Source organism: Rhinatrema bivittatum, chromosome 19 (assembly GCF_901001135.1).
Source record: "Rhinatrema bivittatum chromosome 19, aRhiBiv1.1, whole genome shotgun sequence".
In the NCBI taxonomy this organism is placed as follows: Eukaryota; Metazoa; Chordata; class Amphibia; order Gymnophiona; family Rhinatrematidae; genus Rhinatrema; species Rhinatrema bivittatum.
The window spans coordinates 21,930,554-21,950,761 of NC_042633.1; the positions used below are offsets into that span (position 1 = coordinate 21,930,554).

The window sequence follows — 20,208 nt, forward strand, 5'->3', positions numbered from 1 at the left end:
ACCTGTTCCAGTAGAGATGGGAGCGGGGAGAGCAGCTGTGGAGGTGCCTCCTCCTACTCCCCATCATTGGCATCAACATCACCACAGGATGTGGGACTAGGGTGGGCTTGGGGGCACTGAGTGTGCAACACGTGAGGCTGTGGTACTGGAGGGGGGCACTGAGTGTGCGACACGTGAGGCTGTGGTGCTGGAGGGGGGGGGGCAGTGAGTGTGAGGCCCGTGAGGCTGTGGTACTGGAGGGGGGGCAGTGAGTGTGGGGCCCGTGAGCCTGTGGTACTGGAGGGGGGGCACTGAGTGTGAGACCCATGAGGCTGTGGTACTGTAGGGGGGCACTGAGTGTGCGACACATGAGGCTGTGGTACTGGAGGGGGGCACTGAGTGTGCGACACATGAGGCTGTGGTACTGGAGGGGGGGGCAGTGAGCGTGAGGCCCGTGAGGCTGTGGTACTGGAGGGGGGGCAGTGAGTGTGGGGCCCGTGAGGCTGTGGTACTGGAGGAGGGGCACTGAGTGTGCGACACATGAGGCTGTGGTACTGGAGGGGGGGCAGTGAGTGTGGGGCCCGTGAGGCTGTGGTACTGGAGGGGGGACAGTGAGTGTGGGGCCCGTGAGGCTGTGGTACTGGAGGGGGGGCACTGAGTGTGCGACACATGAGGCTGTGGTACTGGAGGGGGGGCAGTGAGTGTGGGGCCCGTGAGGTTGTGGTACTGGAGGGGGGACAGTGAGTGTGGGGCTCGTGAGGCTGTGGTACTGGAGGGGGGGCACTGAGTGTGGGGCCCGTGAGGCTGTGGTACTGGAGGGGGGACAGTGAGTGTGCGACACATGAGGCTGTGGTACTGGAGGGGGGGCACTGAGTGTGCGACACATGAGGCTGTGGTACTGGAGGGGGGACAGTGAGTGTGGGGCCCGTGAGGCTGTGGTACTGGAGGGGGGGGGGGGGCAGTGAGTGTGGGGCCCGTGAGGCTGTGGTACTGGAGGGGGGGCACTGAGTGTGTGACACATGAGGCTGTGGTACTGGAGGGGGGACAGTGAGTGTGGGGCCCGTGAGGCTGTGGTACTGGGGGGGGGGACAGTGAGTGTGGGGCCCGTGAGGCTGTGGTACTGGGGGGGGGGGGGGGGAGTGAGCGTGGGATCCGTGAAGTCACAAGGTTACTGCTGGGCTTGGACCAGGGCCGAAATGAAAGTGTGAAAGACGAAACGGGGCCCTTCCCCGCATCCCTGCTGCCTCCGGACGGCTAAGGGAAGAGGCAGCGCTGAGAGATTAAATATTTATCGCAGCCCGTTTCCCACCCACGGCCACAGATGGTGCCGAACGGCTCTTTTGTTTTCCTCTCCTGATGGAAAAACACGGGCCAGGGATAAAGGGTGGGGTCCTGAGGTGCAGCGAGTTTAGCTGGCCTCAGCTCTGGGGTTTCCCTGTTGCCCTCACGGGCTGGGAGCTGCGTCCTGGGACTTGGGGTGTGGTCAGGAGTGCCCCCCCCCCCCCGCACCCCCAGAGTGAGTTGCAGGTGGCCCCTGGCAGATGGACGTTTAAATGTTCCAAGTCGCCCTGCAGGAAGGGGGTCCGTCCCCCATCCTGACTTGGCTGAGGATTCAGTAGCCATGAATGGGGGCATTCAGCGTCCCTGCAGCCTGACCTCTGACTCCCAGACCGGTGGGGCGGGACACACAGCATTCCCCAGCTTGCTAAGGGGTCCTTGTTCTGCAGGCCTCTCTCCTACGCGCCTGCCAGCCTGCTCTCTCAGGAAGGAGCGCTTGGCTGGAATCTCTCAACCCTTTCTCGTTCGCTGGCCCTCTTTTGGATCACTGAATACTGGCAGCGAGAGCTTCCCCCCAGCAGTGCCCTGGAGGAGACTCCAGCAGTGCGAGCTTCCCCCCAGCAGTGCCCTGGAGGAGACTCCAGCTGCGCGAGCTTCCCCCCAGCAGTGCCCTGGAGGAGACTCCAGCAGTGCGAGCTTCCCCCCAGCAGTGCCCTGGAGGAGACTCCAGCTGCGCGAGCTTCCCCCCAGCAGTGCCCTGGAGGAGACTCCAGCAGCGCGAGCTTCCCCCCAGCAGTGCCCTGGAGGAGACTCCAGCAGCACGAGCTTCCCCCCAGCAGTGCCCTGGAGGAGAGGAGACTCCAGCAGCACGAGCTTCCCTCCAGCAGTGCCCTGGAGGAGAGGAGACTCCAGCAGTGTGAGCTTCCCCCCAGCAGTGCCTTGGAGGAGACTCCAGCAGTGTGAGCTTTCCCCCAGCAGTGCCCTGGAGGAGACTCCAGCAGTGTGAGCTTCCCCCCAGCAGTGCCCTGGAGGAGACTCCAGCAGTGTGAGCTTCCCCCCAGCAGTGCCCTGGAAGAGGCTCCAGCAGTGTGAGCTTCCCACTAGCAGTGCCCTGGAAGAGGCTCCAGCAGTGTGAGCTTCCCCCCAGCAGTGCCCTGGAAGAGGCTCCAGCAGTGTGAATCCCTCCAGCAGTGCCCTGGAGGAGAGGAGACTCCAGCAGTGTGAGCTTCTCTCCAGCAGTGCCCTGGAAGAGGCTCCAGCAGTGTGAGCTTCCCCCCAGCAGTGCCCTGGAAGAGGCTCCAGCAGTGTGAATCCCTCCAGCAGAGCCCTGGAGGAGAGGAGACTCCAGCAGTGTGAGCTTCCCCCCAGCAGTGCCCTGGAAGAGGCTCCAGCAGTGTGAGCTTCTCTCCAGCAGTGCCCTGGAAGAGGCTCCAGCAGTGTGAGCTTCTCTCCAGCAGTGCCCTGGAAGAGCCTCTAGCAGTGTGAGCTTCCCCCCAGCAGTGCCCTGGAAGAGGCTCCAGCAGTGTGAGCTTCCCCCCAGCAGTGCCCTGGAAGAGGCTCCAGCAGTGTGAGCTTCCCCCCAGCAGTGCCCTGGAAGAGGCTCCAGCAGTGTGAGCTTCCCCCCAGCAGTGCCCTGGAGGAGAGGAGACTCCAGCAGTTTGAGCTTCCCCCCAGCAGTACCCTGGAGGAGAGGAGACTCCAGCAGTGTGAGCTTCCCCTCAGCAGTGCCCTGGAGGAGAGGAGACCCCAGCAGCGCGAGCTTCCCCCCAGCAGTGCCCTGGAAGAGGCTCCAGCAGTGTGAGCTTCCCCCCAGCAGTGCCCTGGAGGAGACTCCAGCAGTGTGAGCTTCTCTCCAGCAGTGCCCTGGAGGAGACTCCAGCAGTGTGAGCTTCCCCCCAGCAGTGCCCTGGAAGAGGCTCCAGCAGTGTGAGCTTCCCCCCAGCAGTGCCCTGGAAGAGGCTCCAGCAGTGTGAGCTTCTCTCCAGCAGTGCCCTGGAAGAGGCTCCAGCAGTGTGAGCTTCTCTCCAGCAGTGCCCTGGAAGAGGGTCCAGCAGTGTGAGCTTCTCTCCAGCAGTGCCCTGGAAGAGGCTCCAGCAGTGTGAGCTTCCCCCCAGCAGTGCCCTGGAAGAGGCTCCAGCAGTGTGAGCTTCCTCCCAGCAGTGCCCTGGAAGAGGCTCCAGCAGTGTGAGCTTCCCCCCAGCAGTGCCCTGGAGGAGAGGAGACTCCAGCAGTGTGAGCTTCCCCCCAGCAGTGCCCTGGAGGAGAGGAGACTCCAGCAGTGTGAGCTTCCCCCCAGCAGTGCCCTGGAGGAGAGGAGACCCCAGCAGCGCGAGCTTCCCCCCAGCAGTGCCCTGGAAGAGGCTCCAGCAGTGTGAGCTTCCCCCCAGCAGTGCCCTGGAGGAGACTCCAGCAGTGTGAGATTCTCTCCAGCAGTGCCCTGGAGGAGACTCCAGCAGTGTGAGCTTCCCCCCAGCAGTGCCCTGGAGGAGGCTCCAGCAGTGTGAGCTTCTCTCCAGCAGTGCCCTGGAAGAGGCTCCAGCAGTGTGAGCTTCCCCCCAGCAGTGCCCTGGAAGAGACTCCAGCAGTGTGAGCTTCCCCCCAGCAGTGCCCTGGAGGAGAGGAGACTCCAGCAGTGTGAGCTTCCCCCCAGCAGTGCCCTGGAGGAGAGGAGACTCCAGCAGTGTGAGCTTCCCCCCAGCAGTGCCCTGGAGGAGAGGAGACCCCAGCAGCGCGAGCTTCCCCCCAGCAGTGCCCTGGAAGAGGCTCCAGCAGTGTGAGCTTCCCCCCAGCAGTGCCCTGGAGGAGACTCCAGCAGTGTGAGCTTCTCTCCAGCAGTGCCCTGGAGGAGACTCCAGCAGCGTGAGCTTCCCCCCAGCAGTGCCCTGGAGGAGACTCCAGCAGTGTGAGCTTCTCTCCAGCAGTGCCCTGGAAGAGGCTCCAGCAGTGTGAATCCCTCCAGCAGTGCAAGCTTTCCGCCAATAGTGCCCTGGTGAAAGACTCCAGTAGCGGGAGCTTCCCCCAGCAGTGCCCTGGAGGAGACTCCAACAGTGCGAGTTCCCACATCCCCACCCCACTATCTCCCGTCACAGAACTCTTTGCATCTGTCTGAGCTCTCTGGCAGCTGGCGAAGAGGCAGGAGGCGGCGCACAGAATCCAGAGCGGGGGTGGAGGGAGGGAGAACAATTCTGGGCTGTGTGCTGGGAGGCAGAAGGCTATCTGACCTTCACACCAGCAGCGGCAGTGAAATACCAAGTCCCATAGATGAGTGTCCTGGGGGGGGGTGAACGTCGTGGTGTGGTGCTGCCAAGCTCTCCCCTCATCCTACTTCAAACCATTTTCCACCTCACGCTTGTCCTCTGTGCCCACTTTTGTGTCTGTTTTGTTTCTGCATTTTAAAGGTGTGTGAGGCAAAGAGCCATGTCAGAAGTGGAACGCCCCCGGAGTGGCCTCAGCGTGGCCAGCAGCGTGGGCACCATCTCCTCTGTGACCCTGGGATCAAAGGTGAGCGGTGGCTTTGGGGGGAAAAAGTGTGTGTGTGTGGGTGTTGGGCTTGGGGGGGGGGGGGGGAGTGCTGAGAGAAGGTCACCAGCATCCAGAGACGGATCCCGCCCCCCCCTAGATGGAGGGGTAAACAACGTTCCGTGTCTGATCTGCACCCTGTGGCACCAACGACGTTCTGCCTCTCCCTGGTCCATTCTCTCAGGAGCTGTGCCGGACACGAGATCCGGCGAACTTGGCTCCAGCTGGTTGGGAGAAAAACCACAACCCCCAGCCCTCACTGCAGCTTTCCAAGAACCTTTAAGGGTATTCTCCCAATGATGCTGAAAAGGCGGCTGACAGCGTTATCTGAGTGCAATAAGTCCCTGCCCCGCCGAGCTTACAATCTTAAGTCTGTATCTGAGACCACGAGAAATAAAGTTAAACTCGTTCAAGGTCACACAGAGTGGCAGTGGGGTTGTAGGGGGAGCGGGATTTGAACCCCAGCGGTTGTGCTCCGTTCTAAACATTTGTTTCCCTCCCCAACCCCCAGCCTATCCGGTCAGTGAAGAAGGTGCACACCTTCGGGAAGAGGGAGAACGCCCTCAGGAGAGACCTGAACTCCCCGGTGGTGGTCCGCGGATGGCTTTACAAGCAGGTACGAGTAGGAGCAGCAGACCCCCCCCCCCCCTCTCCCCTAACCCAAACCTTGGCAGAGTTGCTGAGGGATGCGGAGTAAGATGGGTGGGGGTGGGGATGACACCATTCCTCCCAGGATTGGATTGAACTCCGATATTTCTGAGACTGGAGGGTAAAAGAATGAACTGTTCCCTGCGCGTACCCAGATCGGTCCAGACCCCTGGGTTTCACCTCCCCTCCAGCAGATGGCGACAGAGAGAGTTTTACTGACACTGACACTTAACCCGAGGTGCCACCGGCAGTCCCTCGGTATTTCTCTGCCTGCAGCAGATGGTGGAGGTGCATAGCCTGCAGTCTGAGCTTTCAAAAAAAAAAAAAAAAGTGAGACTAGAAGATTTAGGAGTGCTCGTCTCCCAGGGGGTTGTTAGGACCTGCTGGGGCCACCCCCCCTGGTCTGTGAGGCGGGTGAGCAGGGGGGTCAGGGACCCTTTTGTTGCTCGCTCCTTCATCGCCAGACAGAGCAGCAAACTGGGGGTCCCAGTTCCCTCGCCTTGAAGGACGGACTGAGCCTACAGCCATTTTTCTTTAAGGAAAGTGTTTGGATTGTTTTCATTGCCTGTTTAAAGTTTTCTCTTAAAAAAAAGGGGTGAAATTAAAGGCAGAGGAAGCGAATAGGGGTTGCTGTGGGATGGCACGTTTTACCCCGGCTCTTCTGCTTAAGCGATTGTGCGGCTCAGCTTTTATTCCCTGTTCCTCCGGCGACTCTCCTGTGGTAGCGGCCCAGCGCTGGGTTTCATTCTGCACGGCTCGACTTGTGCGGCCTGTGGAGACACATGCGCGCGTCTCTCGCGTAATGGCACATGCTTCTGGTGCCTCTCTGGTTGAGGAGGCACTTCGAGGAGCGTGGCAGTGACAAAATCGGCCTGGTGCCACGAGACAGCGCGGCAGCCTATAGATGATCCCTTCCCGCTAAGCGTGGGAACGGCAGCCATCTTGTTTAAGTTCAGGACTGCCTCGTGGGCTGCTGAGGGGGATGGAGATTTCCCTGCTTCTTTATCTCTGGTGGTGAGGACCTCCGGGGGAGGTCCAGACACTGAGGGGCCTCCCTCAGGAAGCGAGGAGAATCCCTAGGAGGGCTCGAATGCCTCTTCTTCCTCTTATTTTGTTCTCTTATTACACAAAGCCTATAAGGCCAGGAAAGCCACGGGCCGGTGCAGGGCTGAGCAGGGGGCTTTGGTGAGGCCGCCCAAGAGACCTAACTCCTCTGGGGCTGTGGGGGCTACGAGGGTCCGGCATGTCCTAGGGGCCCCAGCATCGACGACTGCCGCAGGGAGCTCTTCCGAAGCTTCAGAAGTGGATGATCCGTGAGCAAAAGACCCTCTGGGTTCGGATCCGAGTTTGGAGGATCCATATCAGCTGTCCAAGAATCTGGCCATTGAAGACGATGATCCCAAGGCGGTACGGCTTTTCCACAAGGAGGAGCTAGGTCCTCTTATACCCGCTGATCTGGAGGAGCTGAGTATAGAGATCCCGCGAGAGGAATCGAAATTGGGAGCAGTTGACCCGGTCATGGTTGGCCTCCAGGATCCAACAAGGTCTTTTCCATTTCACAAATCGGTCAGCGTGTTAGTGTTTAGGGAGTGGGATACTCCCGAAACAGGCCTGACGGTCAGCAGGGCCATGGATAAGTTGTATCCTTTGCCTGAAGATACACTTGAGCTTCTGAAGGTCCCGAAGTTGGATGCATCTGTTTCAGCTCTCACTAAGAAGATGACTATTCCAGTTGCCAGTTCTACAGCTCTGAAAGATCTTCATGATAGGAAGCTGGAAGCGCACCTCAAGAAGATCTTTGACGTGTCGGCCCTTGGCATTCGAGCTGCTGAGTGTAGCAGTTTTATGTTGAGGTCCAGCTTACACTGGGTGCAACAGTTGAAGCGGACAGGTCTTTGTCTGAAACTGAGACGAAGCAGGCGGAGCGGCTGGAAGCCATAGTGGTCTATGGTGCGGATGCCTTATATGATCTCATCAGGCCTTCCTCCAGGACTATGATGTTGGCGGTTTCGGCCCTCAGACTCCTCTGGTTGAGGAACTGGTCGGCCGACATTTCATCCAAGTCTCAGTTGGGAGTGTTGCCTTTTAAAGGAAAGTTGCTCTTTGGTAGAGACTTGGAGGAGGTGATCAAGCTTCTCGGGGAGAGCAAGGTTCATGAATTGCCTGAAGACAAGCTAAAAGAGAAAGGCTCCTTTCCTTCTCGTTCCCACTTCAGAGGGAATCGACGGTTTTGGCCGCTCAGAGCGTCAGGGAGTACCCAACGACAGTCCTCCAGCAGACAACCGTCCTGGAACCAGTCCTTTCAAGGGCAAAGGTCGGGTAGAGATGGCTCCTCCCAAGGTGGGGGTGGAGCCAAATCCATCCAATAATGTGAGGCTGGCCCACTCCTCGGTTCCAGCGATAGGGGGCCGGCTAATCTGTTCTACGAGGAGTGGGCCAAGATCTTGTCGGACCAGTGATAAAACAAGGTTATGCTTTAGAATGTGCTTGGCTGCTAAAGGATTTGTTCCTGGTTTCCCTCCTGGTTTCCCCGTGTACGTACAAGGAGAAGAAGCTGGCAGTGCGGGACACTGATTGTCGTCTGCGCAGGCTGGGAGCCATTGTTCCTGAACCCCTGAAGAGCAGGGGACAGGCTGCTATCCCATTTATTTCATAGTTCCCAAGAAAGAGGGTACGTTCCATCCCATCCTCGATTTAAAAAAGGTGAACATGGTTTTGAATGGAAGCTCTGCACTCGGTGCACAAGGGGGGAGTACCTAGCGTCTCTGGATTTGACCGAAACATACTTGCACATAGGAATCTGGCCTGATCATCAAAGGTATCTGAGATTCATGATTCTGGGAGAACATTTTCCGTTTTGCGCCCTGCCCTTCGGTCTGGCGACGGCACCCAGGACCTTAACCAAGGTGATGGGTCATGGTGGCTGCGGATCTCCGGAAGGGACGGGGTCCTGGTCCACCCCTATCTGGACGACTGGCTGATTCATGTGAAGTCAGAAATCCTTTGTCGGAAGGCAGTGGACTTAGTCCTCTGGTGCCTGAGATCGTTGGGATGGATAGTCAATATGTCCAAGAGTCATCTTTTCCCTTCCCAGATTTTGGAATTCCTGGGGGCACGTTTCGATACCAAGGTGGAGAAAGTATTCCTCACCGACAAGCGGATTTCCAAATTGCAAGCTCAAGTTTGCAGATCTTTGAAGAAGCAGGTACCCAAGGTCTGGGATTACTTGCAAATTCTCGGGCCTATGGCTTCCACCTTGGAGTTGGTTCCATGGGCGTTTGCTCATATGAGGCCTCTACAGTCGGCTTTACTATCCCGCTGGGACCCGTTGTCAGAGCAGTTTCAGCTACCTCTCCCTCTTTTGGAGTTTGCTTGGTCCAGTCTCTCAAGGTGGCTCCTTCTGGATAATTTAGGATGGGGTATGGACTTGGATAGCCGATCTGGACGATTGTCATCACGGATGCCAGTCTCTCCAGATGGGGAGCGGTGTGTCAGAACCAGTCTGTACAAGGGTGGTGGTCAATGGAGAAAGCCTTGTGGTCCATCAGTCGCTTAGAGACGAGAGCCGTACGTTTGGCTCTACAGGCATTTCTGCCCCTGGTGAGGGGAAAGTCGGTGAGAGTCTTATTGGATAATGCGACAATGGTGGCTTACATCAACCGGCAGTGGGGCACCAAAAGTTGGGCAGTGGCTCAGGAAGCCCGGGATTTCATCGGCTGGGCAGAGCAACACCTGGAGCGGTTAGCAGCCTCCCACATAGTGGGCATGGACAACGTGCAAGTGGATTTTCTGAGCCGGCAGCAGCTGGACGCCTAGAGAGTGAGAGCTGTCAGAGGAAGCGATGTGCCTCATCAGTCACAGATGGGGCACACCGTGCGTGGATCTAATGGTGACTTTCCCAGGGCCTGTGCAAGGGTATTAGGCGCCCTAGGCGAAACTTCAGCCATGCCGCCCCCCCCCCCCCCCCACACACACACAATTAACTTACATTGTGCATTAATATGAATAACGAAGTCTGTATTTATAACAGAAAATTTATTTGACATGAAAAGGCAAATGATAATGTACAATAACTTAACCAGTCTAGTTTCAGGCAGAATACTGTAGATATTCAACAAAATAGTGGTACATTCTATATGATTTTTATGATTTTAGTTTTTTTATGCCTTCTAGAATTTTTATATTTTGTTTTAAATTTATTTAATGTTTTATTGTGTATTTTATGTTTGGAATGTTCAATTGTTTTATGAAACTCCGATTGAATTTTATGCCATGTAAACCGTTGAGATGGTTCGTCTTATCGACGTTATAGAAAATCTTATAAATAAATTAAATAAATAAAACATAAACCAAGGCTATACTTGTTGCTCAAACACAACAGAACAATTTACAGTATGCAACAGTCAACAGGACAAAAAATATAGAATATTCAATCCAAATGTAAACAATTTGTCCTACACTTTATACAGGATCTGTATTAGAAAGACTGCACTTGAGAATTTTACTTTCCTTGCTTTCAGTTTAGCAAATGTAGAAATAAGTTTCTTCAAGTCAAGGTTGTGTGCAATTTCATTTTCTATTGACAAGGTGGCCAGTCCAACAAGTCTTTCTTGCATCATCTAATCAACTTTAACTTGGAAAAGCTTCGCTCACCACTAGCCACAGAAACAGGGTTAAGAGGATGCGGAGGACATGAAATATGTTAGGGAAATGATCTGTCAGTTTACGTCTGCATATAAAGTTCAATGCATCTTGTGGTGATGAGCGCTTCTGAATTCATCTTGCGATGGCTTGCAATTCACTGCACATATCAGAAGCAACGATATCTTTGGAATCCCCATGTTGTAAAGCTTTCTCCAATTTCAAGCACTGTTCCAGAATTTCCTTTGATGTACTAATTTGCAAACCGTGAATATTGTAGAGGAAGCCAAACCCAATGCATCTGTGTGGAAAATTGGAACTTTCAAACTTTCTCCCGACATGGCCCATGTTTCAACTGAAAACAGTCTTCTTCAGGGGAAATCATTTCCATAAATAAAGGCGAAATATTCTCAGATCCCGGACAATACTAAACGTCTCTCAAAAGATCTCAACATGGCGTCTCAGCTGAGACGCCATGTCGGGAGAAAGTTCCAATTTGGTTTTTGAGTGATCAACAGTTGGGCTAAGTATTCGATTTTAATAATAGCTATTAGGTGTATGTACATTTCGCATTAGTAGCTGCATCAATAAAATACATTCCAGCACTTTAATTAAAATAAAAAATAGTTTTAGAATGGTTGAAGCAAGCGACAATAAATGATTATATGAGACTTGCTCAGAAGGCTGAAAACTGCCTGCGGCCCATTGCGGGCGAGAGACAGCAGGTTATAACTTTTGGAGCATGTGCTGATGATATTGTCTCTTGGCTTGTAATAATTCTGTAGTAATAGGATTATACTCTATGTCCCTCTCCTTTTTGTATGTTTTGGAGTGATTAATACGAGAGGAGGTTGCTTCTGTGTTTGTGGAAAGACAGTGTCTGCCAGTACAGCAGCAGTGGTCTCCTGGAATGGTACAAATCCCAAGAAATGTTCCTTTATGCTTACAGGTTGAGAATTATCAGGGTCTGAAGCAATGTCCACAAAGCAAAGGATCATGGTCATTTGTTCAACATGGCCTACATCTGGTGTACAATCTAAAATGATTGACAAGTACTTGGCAGCATGAGCAGATTTTAGGCTTTCTTCTTTGATAGCATTGGAGAAAAGCTGAACCAGTTCATTTTGTATATCTTTGCCAAGCTAGTGGACATGTGACTTAGTTTTTGGGTAATTGCCTGGTTCTTATGGCCTGGATTGGCCACTGTTGGAAACAGGATGCTGGGCTTGATGGACCCTTGGTCTGACCCAGTATGGCATGTTCTTATGTTCTTATGTCTCGGTGTTTCTTATCTTACGAAGATGTTCATCCATAAGTGGATCAAACAAAGCTAAATATTCTACAAATTTCAGGAAGTTTCCATTACCAGGTGTGTGCAATCTAGCATAGGTTCCCCTGAAGGCCAGATTTTGCACACCAAGAACTCTCACCAAAGCAATCAGTCGTTCCAAGATTTGCTGCCAATACTTTTCTTGTTGTTTTAATGAGACGCACATTTTCTTCATCAATTGTTTTCATGTTTTTCAATCGCATTTCAAGTTCCTTCCACTTCTGAAAGTTCTCCAAGTGTTCCCCACGTCTCTCGTGCAAAGGTAGAATTGCAGATATGTTCTTCCAATCTTTGGAACCTTTCTTAGCAAGACGTGACGCAACAGGGTTAATGGTAAACAGCATGCAACAAAAGCAAAACACAGAGTCCTCTGACACAGAGTACTGTAGCCACGAGCGGGGACAGGGGCGGATTGGCCTATCAGAGTGGGCCGGTCGCTCTGGTCACGTGGTCTGCCGAGCACGGCCGCTACAGAGCCGCGCTCGGCAGACCATGGGGTATCTTCTGGGCCGGTTTTGGGGAAAATCCCCAGGCCGATCTTTACCCGGAATCCGCTCCTGAACGGGGAATTTGGTCTCCATTGCCAAGTCTCCTTTTGTAATGAACTGTTGAGAATGTTCTTTGATTACTATCTTTAGGGAAATCAAATTGCCAAACTTGTTCTGGTCCATGTTCCACCAAAATTTGTCACACACGATTATCGCTTTTGGATAGTAAATTGACCCAAGTAGCAGGATCACCATAGTTCAACTTTATGGCATGTTCTTCTTCACATCCTTTCAAATCTTGATCCTTTTGGACCTCACTTGGTTCGTCTTCTATATTTTTATGTTCTTCAGATTCTACTTCAGATTGTGAAACTGGAGGCAAAACAGTCATCTCTGCTTCAGTCCCAGACAGCGTTGCGACCGTCACTGCCCGACGTCTTCACTCCGCCCTCTTTACCTCTGTGGTGACTCCCTCCGGGGTTGAAGGATGGCTGGCTGCCGTGGCGTCTCCCTGCCGACTTCCTCCGGCATCCCCGGGCCGGCTCGACACTGCAAATCCGCCATGTTGCCTGAAGCCTAGGGCGCGTGCACACGTGCGCTCCGATTGAAGTACCAGCAAGGGGCGCGAACCTCAGGGGCGTCCACCTGAGATGACGTCATCCGCTTCCGATATTTAAAGGTCTCTGATATCGCTAACAAACTGAGTTATCAAGGAATGGAATTGGATTCGTTCTAGCTACTCTGCCTCCTCGGACTTACCAGAGGTACCCGCTCCTCGGGGGCCTCGCTCTCTCTTTGCCTTTCAGGTTTACAGGCAGGAACCGGTACTCGCTCCTCGAGGGCCCTCGTTTCTGACTCTCTGCTGGTTCTCTTCTGCCTGGAAGCCATTGCTGCCTACATCATTGTGAGTTGCCATTGCTCCATCAGAGCTTTCCCTGTAACCAGGTACTCGCTCCTCGAGGGCCTAACCCTTTCCAGCTGCTGAGCTTCTCCAAGACCATTATTGTGAGTGTTTGTCATCTAAGTTCTGTTCATGAACTCTGCATACCCTGCCTACTCACCGTCTACAGTTTCTCAACAGCTCAGCCATCCTGGGATCGCTGTTCCAATATCTGAGGGACTTCAGCCCTGCTGGGCACTTCAGCTCACTACTGCCACCTCTGGTGGTTCAGTATACTGTCTAATAAAAGAACTAGTGTGTGTCTGTCTCCATACTCTGAGCCTGACCGGTGGTCCCTCTCAGGATCATCCCCCAGGGGCCTGGTCATCTGCCACCGGCCCAAGGATCAACCCACAACTATCTCCAGTAATTATAGATTGCTATTCCAGCAGTCCAAATAACACCAGAATTATTACAGACAGGTCCCTTGAAGTACCTTCTTCTTGGTGCTGTGGATGAAAGTATTTCAGCAAGGAATCGTCTTGCTTTGTCTGTTCTTTTTCCCTGTCAGCCTTCCGTTTGCGATACTGTGCCCCTGACAATTTTTTTTCTTTTTGCCATAATGCCACGTCACGTCATGTGAACTGAAAAATCAAAATGTTGTACCAACTAGATGTGTTTCTAGATATTTTTTTCTATATTACATTTAAATGGACTGACCAAACACTTACATCCCTGTAAAATGGAGTAGATGCCTTGGCTCTGCCTTGGCCAACGGACGTCCTTCTGTATGTGTCTCCGCCTTGGCCGTTAGTGAGCAAGGTCTTGCGACGCATAGAGGTCCATCCAGGCGACGTGATTCTCACTGCGCCAGAGCGGCCGAGGCATCCGTGTTTTGCGGACTTAATCAACCTAGCAGTGGACGGTCAGATGCAGCTAGCTCATCTGCCAGATCTGCTGCGCCAGGGAAGCATTTGTTTGAATCAGGCAGAGCACTTTTGTCTAGCGGCTTGGCTTTTGAGAGGGCGTGATTGAGGAATAAGGGTTTTTCGAAAGGGGTCATCACTACCCTCTTGCAGTCTAGGAAGACTTCCACATCCCTGGCGTATGTGAGAGCATGGAGGGTTTTTGAGGCCTGGTGTATGGGGCAGAAGGTGGATCCTACGCGAGCCTCGGTGGTGTATGTTTTGGCCTTCTTACAGGAGGGTTTGGTTAAAGGGCTATCTTTTAATTCCCTCGGGGTTCAGGTGGCAGCTCTACCCTGTCTTCGAAGTAAGATTCGAGGGATGTCTTTGGCGGCACATCTGGACGCGGTGTGTTTGCTATGAGGGGTGAAGCATTTGCGTCCTCCGGTTCGGAAGCCTTGTCCTTCCTGGAGCCTTAATGTAGTCCTTAAGAGCATATGTGCGCCTCCGGTCGAACCTTTGAAAAGAACTATTATGGAAAGATCTCACTTTGCAAGTTGTTTTCCTGGTGGCAATCTTTTCGGTTTGTTGAATCTTGGGGCTTCAGGCCTTGTCATGTAGGAAGCCTTTTTTGAGACTTTCAAACGCGGGCGTGTCCTTGAGGACCAGGGGCGGATTGGCCTATCGGGGGATCGGGCATCCCCCCGGTGGGCCGGTCACTCTAGTCACGTGGTCTGCAGAGCGCGGCTGTGACAGAGCCGCGCTCGGCAGACCACGTGGTATCTCCGGGGCCAGCCGGGGCGGCGAATGCCTGGGCCGGTCCATCATTGGGAATCCGCCCTTGTTGAGGACGGTTCCATCTTTTCTACCCAAGATGGTGTCGTCACTCTACTTAAATCAGTCAGTGAAGCTCCCTCCCTTCCCAAGTTTGGATCCTGTGGCGCCTCAGGCTAAAGATTACGACGGTTGGATGTGAAGCGTGCATTGTTGCAGTACCTGAAGGTCACTAACAGCTTTCGCTTGTCTGATCATCTTTTTGTTTTATGGAGTGGTGCAAAAAAGGGTCAGAAGGCGTCAAGAGCCACAATTGTGTGGTGGTTGAAAGAGGCTATTAGCTCTGCATAAATCTGTCAGGGTCGCCCTGTCCTGGAGGGGTTAAGGGCTTATTCTGCGAGTTCTCAGGCGGCCTCCTGGGCTGAATGTCATCAAGTTTTGCCGCAAGGGATTTGTAGAGCGGCTGCTTGGAAGTCATTGCACGCTTTCGCCAGGCACTACCGTTTGGATGTCCAGGCCCCGGAGGCCATGGGCTTTGATGAAGGCGTGCTTCGAGCGGGACTCTCACGGTCCCACCCACTGTAGGGAAGCTTTGGTACGTCCCAGGAGTCTGGACTGATCTGGGTTCGTACAGGGAAAGGAAGATTGGTTTTTACCCACTAATGTTCGTTCCTGTAGCACCACAGATCAGTCCAGAGTCCCGCCCGGGTTTGGAGAGTCCGCTTGATCTGTTTTTGTGATTACTCTGAAGAATGGCACAGGTTTTGTTAGTCCTCCACAGTTTTGTGTGGGTGTGATTTTCAGTTCCAGGTTTCCTCTTCCCGCTGCTCGTTCAGGGGGAGGTCAGTTGTTCAAGGTGTTGGTTTTTGTTTCTTTCATTTCTGGCTTGGGTACAGATTAGTACTGAGGGCCTGCAGGTGGCTCCTCGTGTTAAGTGACAGCGTCAGTAAAACGTTCTCTGTCTCCATCTGCTGGCAGGGATGAATAAACCCAACAGCCTGGACTGATCTGTGGTACTACAGGAGCAAAAATTAGCGGGCAAGAACCAGTTTTCCTTTCGCCTGCCCCAAGTAGCGCCGTCTGTCTCAGCTGCAGTCTCTTGGATCTCTAGGGGGTCATTTCCAAGGGGTGCTGGGATGCCCAGATCTGAAATGTCTCTCCTAAACCGAGGATGGCAGAGGGGCAATGTGCATCCCTAACTTATGACAAGAGCTCTGCTGCCATCTTGTGGCATTATTTAATGGAGTGGGGGAAGACATTAATATTGTTTTAAGGAATGAAATTGTCTTTATACTCCTTACCCTTTCCTCTCCCCTCTCCCCCCTCCCCCCCCATGACAGATAATGTGGTGGATAAACCACTGCCTTCTCACCCCAGGTCGTCCTGGAGAAGCTGAGCCGGTCCTGGCTTTAACAGGCCCCTTCCCCCACACTCTTCCTGGAACGCATGCATTTGGGGGAAAGACCAAAACCCAGGACTGGCTCAGCCTCTCTCGAATGACCTGGGGTAAGGGGTTCTTCTCTGCCCGCCTCCCACCCCCCCCAGCTGAAAAGAGAATTGACCAGAGGGCTCCAGGACAGGGGGGGGGGGGGCAGGTTGAGCCGCTCCAGAGTGTATCTGGCTCCATCGCTGCTGACCAGGCCGATCTGGCCCTAGTTCTGCTCCCGGTGCATACTGGGACCTGAAATTCTAACGCCTCCCTTCTTGTGCCCCCCGTTTCAGGACAGCGCGGGCCTGAGGCTCTGGAAGAGGAGATGGTTTGTCCTGTCTGAGTTCTGCCTTTTCTATTATCGGGGTAAGTTCCTCCTGCACGTTGCCCCGGCCCCAAGCCTTGCCGCTTGCTCGTTACGCGGGCAGTGACATCACAATGTGCTTTTCCCATGCTACGGGACCCTCCCGCTGGAGGGAGGGGAGGGCAGGGGATGGGAGAGATACGTAAATAGAAATATAATTCCTGGAAATTGGGTGGGGGCAGGTTGGGCCAGTCCTGGTTTTTTTACCCTGCCGTTGCCTTCTGGGACTCATAGTGCGGATTTCCATAGAAGAAACAGGGACTGCCAATGTCCAGCAGTGACCCGAGAGGCCCTCCTGAATTGGGAGCCTTGAGCGGCCGTGGGTAGGGGAAGGAGGCACTACACAAGTGACTGTTACCTTTTCTCGGCTTCTTGTCTTGTAGACAGCCGTGAGGAGACGGTCCTGGGCAGCATCCTGCTCCCCAGCTACGAGATCTTACCGGCCAGCAGCAAGGAAGCCAAGAACCGCAAGTACACCTTCAAGGTGAGAGAGAGCACACCTGGATTAACCCTGAGTCACTGTACCACCCTGTGCCTCAGCTCCAATCCCCGGCTCTCACTGACTCTGTGTGAGTGACCCTGGGGGGAGTCACTTTATCTCCCTGTGCCTCAGCTCTAATCCCCGGCTCTGTCACTGAGTCTCTGTGTGTGACCCTGGGGGGAGTCACTTTATCTCCCTGTGCCTCAGCTCCAATCCCCGGCTCTCACTGACTCTGTGTGAGTGACCCTGGGGGGAGTCACTTTATCTCCCTGTGCCTCAGCTCTAATCCCCGGCTCTGTCACTGAGTCTCTGTGTGTGACCCTGGGGAAGTCACTTTATCTCCCTGTGCCTCAGCTCTAATCCCCGGCTCTGTCACTGACTCTCTGTGTGTGACCCTTGGGGAGTCACTTTATCTCCCTGTGCCTCAGCTCTAATCCCCTGCTCTGTCACTGATTCTGTGACCCTGGGGGAGTCACTTTATCTCCCTGTGCCTCAGCTCTAATCCCCGGCTCTGTCACTGATTCTGTGACCCTGGGGGAGTCACTTTATCTCCCTGTGCCTCAGCTCTAATCCCCGGCTCTGTCCCTGACTCTCTATGTGTGACCCTGGGGGGAGTCACTTTATCTCCCTGTGCCTCAGCTCTAATCCCCAGCTCTGTCACTGACTCTCTGTGTGTGACCCTGGGGGGAGTCACTTTATCTCCCTGTATCTCGGCTCTAATCCCCGGCTCTGTCACAGACTCTCTGTGTGGGACCCTGGGGGGAGTCACTTTATCTCCCTGTGCCTCAGCTCCAATCCCCGGCTCTGTCACTGACTCTCTGTGTGTGACCCTGGGGGAAGTCACTTTATCTCCTTGTACCTCAGCTCTAATCCCCGGCTCTGTCACTGACTCTCTGTGTGTGACCCTGGGGGGAGTCACTTTATCTCCCTGAGCCTCAGCTCTAATCCCCGGCTCTGTCGCTGACTCTCTGTGTGTGACCCTGGGGGTGAAGTCACTTTATCTCCCTGTGCCTCAGCTCTAATCCCCAGCTCTTTCACTGACTCTCTGTGTGGGACCCTGGGGGGAGTCACTTTATCTCCCTGTGCCTCAGCTCCAATCCCCGGCTCTGTCACTGACTCTCTGTGTGTGACCCTGGGGGAAGTCACTTTATCTCCCTGTGCCTCAGCTCTAATCCCCGGCTCTGTCACTGACTCTCTGTGTGTGACCCTGGGGGGAGTCACTTTATCTCCCTGAGCCTCAGCTCTAATCCCCGGCTCTGTCGCTGACTCTCTGTGTGTGACCCTGGGGGTGAAGTCACTTTATCTCCCTGTGCCTCAGCTCTAATCCCCAGCTCTTTCACTGACTCTCTGTGTGTGACCCTGGGGGGAGTCACTTTATCTCCCTGTATCTCGGCTCTAATCCCCGGCTCTGTCACTGACTCTCTGTGTGGGACCCTGGGGGGAGTCACTTTATCTCCCTGTGCCTCAGCTCCAATCCCCGGCTCTGTCACTGACTCTCTGTGCTTGACCCTGGGGGGAGTCACTTTATCTTTGCCTTTACCCAATTATAAGTGGATAATAATATTTGTTGCATGCATGATGTACACTGTCAGAGCCTGCACCCCGGAGGTGGCTATTTGCATGTGATTCCGAAATATTGACTTGCAAAATGCAGTGGCGTACTAAGGCGGGGGTGGCGGGGTGCCATTGCCATCAGTATATAGGATGGTCCCATGGTGGCGCGGAGAAGAGACGTGTTGGCGGGGTTCCCACTCCCCGCCGGCAAAAGTGAGGCCCTGCGGCGGAAGAAGAGGCCCTGCAGTGCCACTGGTGTTTCCTCCGAGCTGCCAGCAGATGAAGAGGTCCAAAATGTGTGTGAGAGAGCGAGAGACTGGCCCTGTGAGAGTGAGTGCCTGTGGATGAGAAGGTGTGTGTGTATGAGAGTGTGCCCGTGTGTATCTGTGTCTGTGAGTGCCTGTGTGGGTTTCTGTCAGAGAGAGTGCCTATGCCTACACATGTGTGTGTGAGAGAGATTAAAATTTGTGTGCTCTCTTCCAATCCACGACAATCTCAGGATGACTAGAAAGCTATGGAATGTGGGAGATTTTTTTTTTTATCCTTGTTAGTTTTAATTATTGGATGTGATGTGTCTGCTGTTTTGAAATATTTTATTAGTACTTGGTAAGTCTGTTCATCAGCTGTTTATGTATATTTTTAGTATTGTTTTACTATTCTGGTTGATTTATATTTCTTGATTTCATTGTTTGTTTTGAGGAATGGTGATGTTCTGCTTTTCCATTGTTGCACTGCATACAGAATCTGACTTGTTGTGGTTTCCAGTTCAGTTTTTGTCTGCATGTGTATGTGTGTGAGAAAGAGGAAGCAAGCATGTGTGTGTGAGAAAGAGGAAGCATGTGTATGAGAAAGAGGAAGCAAGCATGTGTGTGTGAGAAAGAGGAAGCATGTGTATGAGAAAGAGGAAGCAAGCATGTGTGTGTGAGAAAGAGGAAGCATGTGTATGAGAAAGAGGAAGCAAACGTGTGTGTGAGAAAGAGGAAGCATGCGTATGAGAAACAGGAAGCAAACGTGTGAGAAAGAGGAAGCATGCGTATGAGAAAGAGGAAGCAAGCATGTGTGTGTGAGAAAGAGGAAGCATGCGTATGAGAAAGAAAGAGGAAGCAAGCATGTGTGTGTGAGATAGAGAGAGAGAGCATATTGTGTATGTGCATGCTTGCCCCCAGCGTACGACGACAAATATGGCAAGCGGGAGATTTTTAAAATCCTTATTAGTTTTAATTACTGGGTGTTATTTGATGTGTCTGCTGTTTTTGAAATATCTTATCAATGTTTAGAAAATGTTAAAGTTATATATATGGGAGGGGGGGGGGGTGCCAAAGGAAGTATCCGCCCCAGGTGCCAAATACGTTAGGTATGCCACTAGCAAAATGTGTCTGCATCCTGTTTGAGTGTAAAATGAATAGCGAGTCAAATTGATTATTTGTGTGATCATTAGGGTTAGGAGGAGGGAACCTGTACAACTTCTTTTGCTCCTGGCATGAGTGGGGCTGGGGATAGGGGAAGCTGGGATGGTATCACAAGGCAGGAGGGGGGGGGAGGGGAGAGTTCTTGTATCTGAAGTGATGGGGCTCCCCATCATGTCACTCCTCCCCCCCCACCCCCCTCTGGCTGTCTTACAGGCAGAGCACCCGGGCATGAGAACCTACCACTTCAGTGCCGACACCCAAGAGGACATGAACAGCTGGATCCGGGCCATGAACCAGTCGGCGTTGGCCGTGGCGGACAACAACAACAAGTAAGTGAGGAGGTGGGGGAGCGATGGGACGGCTCTACATCCTGCAGCGGGGGAAGGGGGGCAGTAGAAGCCGAGCCCGTGTTCATTCTGTGGCCAGAGACATCATTTCACGGTGGCAATTCTTTTTTTAAACCCCTAAACTGAGGCCTATGTGAGCAGAGCACACACACACACACACACACACACACACGCACGGGCAG

At 53.4% G+C, this 20,208-nt stretch overlaps 1 protein-coding gene across 2 annotated transcripts in view; it reads left to right on the forward strand.

The window, feature by feature from the left end:
• Positions 1-20,208, forward strand: part of PLEKHA4 (pleckstrin homology domain containing A4) — a 21,661-nt gene continuing 1,453 nt past the window's right edge. The window contains exons 1-6 of one of the 2 annotated variants that reach the window (XM_029584194.1): positions 1-43; positions 4,656-4,758; positions 5,288-5,392; positions 16,165-16,237; positions 16,619-16,719; positions 19,893-20,008. In XM_029584194.1, the coding sequence (XP_029440054.1) occupies positions 4,675-4,758; positions 5,288-5,392; positions 16,165-16,237; positions 16,619-16,719; positions 19,893-20,008 (479 nt within the window). In that variant the 5' untranslated portion in view covers positions 1-43; positions 4,656-4,674. Of the gene's footprint in view, positions 44-4,497; positions 4,759-5,287; positions 5,393-16,164; positions 16,238-16,618; positions 16,720-19,892; positions 20,009-20,208 lie in introns of those variants that run through there. The other variant, XM_029584193.1, reaches the window with a different exon arrangement.